The sequence below is a fragment of the Electrophorus electricus genome, chromosome 8 (assembly GCF_041902795.1).
Source record: "Electrophorus electricus isolate QZ-2024a chromosome 8, ASM4190279v1, whole genome shotgun sequence".
NCBI lineage: Eukaryota > Metazoa > Chordata > Actinopteri > Gymnotiformes > Gymnotidae > Electrophorus > Electrophorus electricus.
The window spans coordinates 2,965,001-2,975,000 of record NC_137504.1 but is presented as its reverse complement, the minus strand read 5'-3'; the positions used below and the strand labels follow the sequence as shown (position 1 = coordinate 2,975,000).

General features: G+C 44.3%; 1 protein-coding gene across 1 annotated transcript in view; it reads right to left on the bottom strand.

Moving 5' to 3' along the window:
- LOC113573687 (synaptic vesicle glycoprotein 2C) overlaps positions 1-10,000 on the bottom strand; it is a 42,063-nt gene that overhangs the window by 16,941 nt on the left and 15,122 nt on the right. Inside the window, exons 3-4 of the mRNA XM_027004101.3 lie at positions 3,854-4,034; positions 1,439-1,590 (exon numbers count right to left, since the gene is read on the bottom strand). Of these exons, the coding sequence (XP_026859902.2) occupies positions 1,439-1,590; positions 3,854-4,034 (333 nt within the window). The remainder of the gene's footprint in view (positions 1-1,438; positions 1,591-3,853; positions 4,035-10,000) is intronic.

Sequence of the window (10,000 nt, the reverse complement as noted above, 5' to 3'; positions counted from 1 at the left end):
CCAGTCCAGAAGAGGTATACCAGACTGGTGCAGCTGGGACTGTATAGCTGTATAGCCTCGAGGTCTTATAGAACTCCAGGTCAGGATGAAGGAGAAAAACTAATTAGGTCTGATTAAGTGGAAGAGAGTGATGGAGGGAGTGATGGAGAGAGTGATGGAGAGGGCTCCACTCCTCCGCCTACATCCTTCCATCATGCTTTTATCTCTCTCCCTTTTCTCTTCTTATTTCCTGAGTCGTGTCAGTGATGAATTGCAGACTGCTAACTCGCTCCCCTCCTGTCTTTTCTTCCTCTTTACTTCCCTTTATCTCTCTCTCTCTCTCTCTCTCTCTCTCTCTCTCTCTCTCTCTCCATCCCTCTTTCTCCCTGGTGCTCTATATCTCTCTCTCTCCTCTGTTTTATCCCACCCCTTTCATCTCTCCTTCTCTACTTTCTTTCTCTCCCTCCCTTTTATTCACTCCTTTTGTTTCACTTCTTCTCCCTTTAATGCTTTACGTGGTCTCTCTCTTTCTCTCCCCCTGTCTCTGTCTTTCTCTCTGGGTCTCTCTCTCTCTCAGTCTCTCTCTCTCTTTCTCTCTCTCTCTTTTCTCACCTCTCTGTATTCACTCACAACTGGTATTGTCTGTTTTCACCCCTTAAATATCCTCACCACAGCCCACATTAATCATGTGCTCCCTTTTCTCCCCCTCCCCCCTCCCCTCCAATGACCTCTCCTCCCCTCTTTCTCCTCTTTCTCTCGCCCATACTCCCTGTGAGACCACATCCCTCCTTCTCTACTCTTCCCCTGATGAATCGTAATCTCTTTAACAACTCAAAGATAACCACCCCTTCTGCCTGGGATTATTCTGCCATAAAGGGGATTAGCTTTTGTTTTGTTAAAGTACACCTTTAATGATTTGATTGTGCCGTCCCCCGTTCTTTGTGATGATTGGACACTGGTCCGTAAACACCTTGGCAGTCACACAGAGCAGTTTCACCTGGAAAAAGGGCCTCGGCTTTAGTGACTGATGAAGAGGAGTGGATTTCAAATGCACACCAATCCCGCAAATCCTGTTGAATGCCGTAGTCATGGAGACGTAACGATGATGCAATGTTTAATTGCCTTCTTCTATAAAGCAAACTCATGCTGCACAATTCTGATGTGAAATACAAAATCCAGGACATCAACGTGGGACTCGCGATAACTGAGACACGTCACGACCTGCTCATTTATTTTTGTCCAAACATATTTTAGTTAGAGTTGCAACTAACCAACACACCAATACAAAGAGACACGTTCGAGTCCAAATTCCGCTCCATGCTTTGGCCTACCCAATCTGTGATCAAAGCTGCGATTCGACTTGGCAAAATCAGGGTTCAAAAGCGTCACCAAACAACATGTGGCGATATGTATAAATGAAGACGACGCTATTTGATTGGTTGAAGGGACTGTCACTCACCGTAGTGAGGGATGATGGCCCAGGCCATAGCAGAGGCGTAGATCCCGCCTATCATCCAGAACATGCAGAGCCAGCTCAGGTGCTCGCCGCGCTTCTCCCGCGCCAGGAACTCCGCAAAGTACGAGAACACGATAGGCACCGCCCCGCCAATCCTGCACGGAATTACGGGTAACCAATCACACAAGAAGCCGAAACATTCCAAACAGAGTGTGTTAGACTCGTCTACTTCAGAGAAGCAGTGTGTGCCACACCGTTGACCTGTTTATTCTTGATTTATTATTTAATATTTATTTTCTGTTTTTGCTCTTCCCTCGATTCCTGTCCACATCTCACTTATAGTTAGGATTTGCTAACTGTACAGGTGAGTATGGTTCACCATGAGGAGCTAATATGTGTGTGTGTGTGTGTGTGTGTGTGTGTGTGTGTGTGTGTGTGTGTGTGTGTGTGTGTGTGTGTGTGTGTGTGTGTGTGTGTGCGCGCGCGCCTTATGGGTTTCCAGCCACAGAAGAACATTAGTGTATCACAAAAGGATAAAAAGATATCTTCCTTCATCACTTTGCAATTTTTGAATTTAACATTTACACATAGTAAATGTAGAATTTGCACCTAGTAAATACTGTGAATTTAGTCTTTTATTAGGTCAGTGACTCAGAATGACCTCTGCCCTCTGTGATGACCTCAGCTATGGGGGTTGGGACTGATGATGCAGCACTGCTGAAAATCAACACACTGCAAGACCCTCTAGCAATAAAGCAATAAAGCTCCCTGCTCAGCCTGTCTCTCTCCCTCACGCTCTCTCTCCCTCACGCTGTCTCTCTCCCTCTGCCTGTCTCTCTCCCTCACGCTGTCTCTCTCCCTCTGCCTGTCTCTCTCCCTCTGCCTGTCTCTTTCCCTCATGCTGTCTCTCTCCCTCTGCCTGTCTCTCTCCCTCATGCTGTCTCTCTCCCTCACGCTGTCTCTCTCCCTCACGCTGTCTCTCTCCCTCACGCTGTCTCTCTCCCTCTGCCTGTCTCTCTCCCTCACGCTGTCTCTCTCTCACACTGCCTTGCCCCCCCTTTGTAGTGTCTGTAGTGTCTCTGTAGTGGAACTCTGACCACTCAATTGTTTTAACCTTCTAGCACTAGACCATAACTCAAGTGAGACATGACATCAAAAGGAGGAGAAGTGAGAGAGAGAGAGAGAGAGAGAGAGAGAGAGAGAGAGAGAGAGAAAAGTGAGAGACAGACAGAGAAAAAGAGAGTTATATTAGAATTATTGTTGTGTTATTATAGTAGTATTATTGCTGTTGTATTAATATTCTTTAATACCTTCATACCATGTAAGCCAAGCTTTGGCAATACAAAGGCATGATCTGTTATTAACTTAACTGAGCCTCAGGCAGAAAGAGAGAGAGAGAGAGAGAGAGAGAGAGAGAGAGAGAGAGAGAGAGAGAGAGAGAGAAGGAGAAAGAGAGAAAGCAAGTGGAAGAGAGACAGACAGGTCAGTAGACAGAAAGAGTGTGTGGTCTGGTTGAAATTGCGACATCCACAGAGGAGTCGTTATCTCAGTATGGAGCCAGATTGAAAGTTGTACAAGATGTGAGGGTGTGTGTGTGTGTGTGTGTGTGTGTGTGTGTGTGTGTACGCACATGTGTGTGTGTGTGTGTATGTGTGTCTGTTACTCTAAGAACACAGACCCCACAGGGCATCAGTGGACCCTTATTGCCATGGTTAGCACCTGAGGTCAAAATGAGGTCAAACGTCTGCCTTAGTCCAATCAAACACCAAACTGTTCCCTAATGTGTTGTAAAAGAACACTCTAGAATTAAATGAGAAACACAGCTCTGGGTAGGAGGTTAATTAAAGAGCTTCACCCAGCAGATGCACACACCCCCCGCCGGCTGCCCAGAGAAGAGCCGTCACAACACAAGAACGTCAGAAATATGCAAACACAGCAGGTTTCTGAAACATTGCTGTGTTCCTTAAGGGAATGCACACTACAAGCACACACAATCAGTGGTATAAGGCTGAATTTATGCAGATTATTAATGTTAAATGTGTCTCTGGACATTTGTCTGCCAGTGGTGATCCAATACATCAATTCTGACTGATGCATTAACTCTAAAGGTTACAAACTGATCCTACATCTATATTAAAACCTACTTACCTTAGAAACCCAAACTGTAACATGTCATATTGCCATAATCTGAAGGGTTAGCCTCCTACGACTTGGCGAATGACTCTCCTGAACTGGAACTGTGCTTTATTTAGGTAGGTGTGATGACAATTCATTGGCTGACTCCTACAGGTCTCTAACTTTTAACCTTTTTCCTTTAGGGCATGGGTCACAACTCTGACCTCTATTACAAGAAAATGAGGCTAAGCCTTCATAATTTGCATGGCCGGATTTTATCCAATGACGGGGCCAAGCACTCACCCGAAGCCCGAGAACATCCTGCAGAAGAGGAAGGTGCTGTAGCCCTGTACGAAGGAGGACAGGAAGGCGAAAAAAGCATCCACGGACATGCAGATGAGCAGACATTGTCGTCGGCCGGCCTTGTCTGACAGCCCACCCCAGAAAAATGCTCCCACCATCATCCCCAGGTACACAATGCTACCTGCATAAATAAAAAGGAAGAGAGGGAGAGAGAGAAGGAGAGAGGGAGAGAGAGAAGGAGAGAGGGAGAGAGAAGGGGAGAGGGAGGGAGGCAGCAGGAGAGATATGTCATCACACGTATGTATAAAAGTGCGTTGTTGAATGTGTGTGCGTGAGTGTTTGAGAGGTTATGCTAAGTATACGCAAATCTTTCTTATACATGTTTTATTTTTCTTTTATATTTTGCTCTCTTTCTCCACAGTTTTAGCACTTTTCATGGTGACTATTCTGTTAATCACTTTAGTTGTTAATTACAATTCACGAGAGAGAGCAAGAGAGAGAGCGAGAGAGAGAGAGAGAGAGAGAGAAAAGCAACAAAGGGAGAGAGAGGAGGGAAAGAGAGGGAAGGGTGGGGAGAGACATGGAGGAGAGAGAGAAAGAGAGGGAGAAAAAGAGAGAGAAAGAAATTGGTTACAGAGCAGATTTGTTACCTTTAGAGAAATGGGACGTCAATCCCCCAAAAAGGTCATAAAGGTCATAAATCTTTGTTTTATTGACTTTACGCTTTGGCTTTATCATTTGGAAGGCAGAGTGGATGAAAGAACACAGAAAACAGGCAGCAGTTGAAGAGAGCATAAAACGCTTCACCATGCATGACCTGGCAACCACCCTGGAATAACCTCCATTCAGCACCGAAGCAGAAACCCCCCACAATATACGCATGACTTTCTAATTAAGACTAATTAGTCAAATTGGGAGTAGATGTTTTGGGGATCTCCCTACTCCCTGCTGACTGTGCAGTGGTATTGACCGCTGTAAGGAATGAGATACACAGCACTGATTCAATCAGTGCTTCTATAAGACACACTCCTTATGTTCAGTTAAGTCACAGATGGAGACAGAATACTAGGATATGGGAAACAGACCCAGACATTTATTTATTTAGATAGATCCATTCCCTCTGATACTGTAGCTTAGAGCCCAATCTGGTTGAGAACACACACACACACACACACATACACACACACACACACACACACACACACACACACACACACACACACACACACACACACACACACAAATTCCTAACAGCACACATAGGAAAGCAGAGCAAGTATGCATTTCCAGCTCTCTTTCTAAGAGGAGTTATGGCTGTGTGAGGCCACACCCTTCAACTATGAGCATGCCCTTCATCTACAGCCACGCCCTTCATCTATACCATCCTGCTTTCACTACACTAGGCCATGCCTTTCATCTACAGCCACGCCCTTCATCCTGCTTTCACTACACTAGGCCACGCCCTTCATCTACGGCCACACCCTTCATCCTGCTTTCACTACACTAGGCCACGCCCTTCATCCTGCTTTCACTACACTAGGCCACGCCCTTCATCTACGGCCACGCCCTTCATCCTGCTTTCACTACACTAGGCCACGCCCTTCATCTACGGCCACGCCCTTCATCTTGTTTTCACTACACTCTGCAGTTTCTAAAGACATTACTCAGCTCCCATGCTTATTTGTCCACTGACACCTTCATTCTGACCATTGTGATTCATTTTTCCATCTGTCAGTCAATGTTTTCAAACACCATCTGCTAATCCTAAAGGAGCTGGCGTGGAAACAGGTGCCATTCAGAACGTGCCCTTCCACAGCACGAACCAATGAAACCTTCTGGGAGCTTCAGAACATGGACATTACAGGCTGGAGGAGTTGTTACTCAATCAGTTTTGGCCAATCACCTTTTTAATCAATTCAGCAACAAATTGTCTTTAAACTGGCTTCATAATAATCACCTGCACAGGTTTTGGATTTTGAGTAAGAACAACTAGTTTATGATGTTTATATTCTACCTGTTTTCTTTGATGCACATTTGTGCAAACGACACAGATCGGAGTTATCGGTCACTCCACACCAAAAACAACACACACAGAAGCACATACACACACAAAGCACACACACACACACACACACACACACACAAACACACGCGCACACACAAGCACAAACACAAACACTTACACTCAATAAATCTACTCAACTCTTTGAGATATGCTAATAAAAATGCTAATTTGTGCTGAAGGAAAGAAATGTGATTGTTGACGATATCCCCGACTTCAAGGAAACACACAAACTCCAATGTCTCTCTATATCAATCTCTCACCCTACCCTGCTCCCTCTCTCTCCCTCTCTCTGTCTGTCTCTCGCTCTCTCTCTCTCTCTGTCTTTCTCTCGCCCTCTCTCTCTGTCTGTCTGTCTGTCTGTCTGTCTGTCTCTCCCTCTCTCTCTTTCTCTCTCTCTCTCTCTCTCTCTCTCCCCCCCTCTCTCTGTCTGTCTGTTTCTCTCTCCCTCCCTCTCTCTCTCTCTCTCTCTCTCTCTCTCTCTCTCTCTCTCTCTCTCTGTCTGTCTCTCCCTCTCTCTTTCTCTGTCTGTCTCTCTCTCTCTCTCTCTCTCTCTCTCTCTTTCTCTGTCTGTCTCTCTCTCTCTCTCTCTCTCTCTCTCTCTCTCTCTCTCTCTCTCTCTCTCTCTCTCTCTCTCTTATAAAACCTTACCCCACCCTACCCCTACCCCACCCCCACTACACCCCATTCATATGATGGTGGTGGCTGATAGCCACAAAATTGGGCTTGTGTTATCAGGCTGTGCAGGCAGGATGGGAAGGTGGGTGATCCATTACAGGCTGACAGCAGCTGAGAGAGAATGGAAGGAGAGAATGAGAGAGAGAAACCCAGACAGAAACAGAGAGAGACAGAGAGAGAGAGAGAGAGAGAGAGAGAGAGAGAGAGAGAGAGAGAGAGAGAGAGAGAGGAACAGAGACAGAAACAGAGAGAGAGAGAGAGAGAGAGAGAGAGAGAGAGAGAGAGAGAGAGCATACAAATCCCTGCATTCAAACATACACACACATACACACACGCACACACACACACACACACACACGGATGCAACCACTTCAGCAGAAATGACCTATCAGGGACATATGCTGCTCCATCTCAGTGAAGCCTGATATAATCTACTGTACCCAAGACACCACTCACTGAATATTAATCCAGCTGAGTTAGCCGTGCACTAACACACTCAGAGGAGCCAGTGCACTCTCCACGCTCAGCACACAAGAGACGCATCAGGGCTAGACATGCTCGCCTATGGACTACAAGCCATTATCTACCGTGTGGTTGTTATATGCTAAAAACACGTTAAGATGTTTCTGTATAACAGAAACTGATGTCCAAGCATTAACACACGTGAAGGTTATTGGCAATTGTAACGGCCTGTAGCCTAATATTACCATCCCAGTACATCCCAGTACATCCCAGTACATCCCAGTACATCCCCTTACTGCAGGCCCACAGTCTGAACTTAATTTGCCAGCACCACTACCACCCTGCTGATCCACACGTTTTAGAGTTGTATTAAGCCAATGAACTGTGCAATGAGTAATGCAGTAGCCATGCAACCGAGAGAGAGAGAGAAAGAGAGAGAGAGAGATGGAGAAAGAGAGCTATCAGTCCCATCTACTTGATCACTTCTCTGAAGGTCAGGCTCAGGCTAATCTTCTCACTTTGCAGTCTTTCTGTGTGGAGGTTCTGTGATGAACCCTCCTGTTCTGACCACAGCTGCAGCCTGAGACTCTCCAAGAGCCAATCACAGCCCTGCGCATTTCACCCGCCTCTGTGGTTATTTATACGCCTTCCATTACGAGGCGCAGTGCTGAGTGTTGGTTCTGGGGTTCAGGACTTCCCATCCTGTAAACTGCCATGACAACATTCTCCACCTTCTCTTTTTCCCCACTAACAGTGAGAAATGTTTTGATTTCAGCTCATCAGAGACTGTGAGGTAATGTTATTTGCTCATTAAACTTTGCTCAGTTTGTATAATTAGTTCACGCAGAGAAAAAAAGACTTCCTGATGTGCACATCTCTCGAGGGACACGCCCACTGTCTCTCTCTCTCACTCACACACACACACACACACACACACACACACACACACACACACACAGGTGGCTCGCAACCTAATCACCTGATGATTGACTGCTTACACCTGTCCCTTGTGTACTCTATTTTAGCAGCAGACCCAGACTGTGGTCTGCTTCTAACGTTCTCCTCCGGGTCAGACCCTGGGTGTGGAGACGCACAGCCCACGGTCAGTATGTTGTGCAAAGGGAGCTCCAGTTCCAGTAGCATGGGTGTGCAGAGCTATCTGCACCAGGGTGGGGCAGAGCTGATAGGGAAGATGAGACCCTCACAATAGAAGTCATGGCACTGCTGATTGGATACTACTACTAATGTTCCATGTGTGAGGAAGACGTAAAACACAATAGAGCATGGGCGCACACACACACACACACACACACACACACACACACACACACACGCACACACGCACGCATGCACGTACGCACGTACGCACACACACACCCACACACACACACACACACAGACATGATGAGTCCTAAATCAAGGGCAGAACCACTTTCTTCTGATGTCACACACAAGTGCTTTCTGTTTCAAGCTTTGACAGCTCTGTATCTCTCACAACACACACAATCAGTACACATTGTCTGCACAGTGTATGCTGTGCATTAGCTACCGTATTGCCAAATCATCACTCAACTTACTTAAAAAGATTACAAAAGGATCAATGAACATGGTTAGGAATAACCATTTAAAAGGATAAATAGAGTGAGACCAGACTAAAGAAACCCCTCTAAAGATAATACTCTAAAGATATTAAAGATAATACCCTAAAGATATTACTCTAAAGATAATACTCTAAAGATATTAAAGATAATACTCTAAAGATATTACTCTAAAGATATTAAAGATAATACTCTAAAGATATTACTCTAAAGATAATACTCTAAAGATATTAAAGATAATACTCTAAAGATATTACTCTAAAGATAATACTCTAACGATATTAAAGATAATACTCTAAAGATATTACTCTAAAGATAATACTCTAACAATATTAAAGATAATACTCTAAAGATATTAAAGATATTACTCTAAAGATATTACTCTAAAGATATTACTCTAAAGATAATACTCTAATGATAATACTCTAAAGATATTAAAGATAATACTCTAAAGATATTACTCTAAAGATATTAAAGATAATATGCTAAAGGTAATACTCTAAAGCTATTACTCTAAAGATAATACTCTAAAGATATTAAAGATAATACTCTAAAGATAAAACTAAATATATTACTTTTTACAATCACAGCTGTGATAAATGGTTCTATTTGTGTGCATGTGCAGGTGTGTGTGTTTGTGCGTGTGTATGTGCATGTCTGTGTGGTTCACTCACTGTCTTGGTGGCTGGAAGTGTGTGTGTGTGTGTGTGTGTGTGTGTGTGTGTGTGTGTGTGTGTGTGTGTGTGTAAAGAGAGAGAGATTGAGAATTGTAGTAAAGTACACAAGGTTTCCAGACAATCTTTCACATTTTTATGTCCAAGCTGTGTTCACTGAGTTGGTATTTTCAGGGTGGTTCTTCCAGTCTTCCAGTTATTTGTCCCAGACTATTTTCAACTTTCCTTTGTACTTGTGTTTATGTGTGTGTGAGTGCGTAAGAGAGTTTGTGAGTGTGTGTGATGTTTTGTTCGATCTGTCCTGACAGAGCACAGGTTTGTATGTGTTAGTGAACTCAGTGGGAAGGCTACTGAAGAAAACCCTATTCATTATTCAGCTCTCATCGTTCCAGAGCTTTATAGTGACAGGAGTCTGGAGCATTTTAGATATAGACAATATTAAGAAACCATTTTAGATTTTAAATAATAATATAAATTGGCTTAATTCAGATCTGTGATATTTTTCAACAGTTCCTGTTGAACATTATATCAACACAGTGTTTGTCAAATTCAATGTTTCTGTTTTTGGCTTCGGCGTTTGTCCCAGTGAGTGGAATGTGCGGCTGGGACTCACCTCCACCTCTCACTGCCACAGAGGTTTTACAACTGGTCCGAATCAAAAGAAACAAATTCA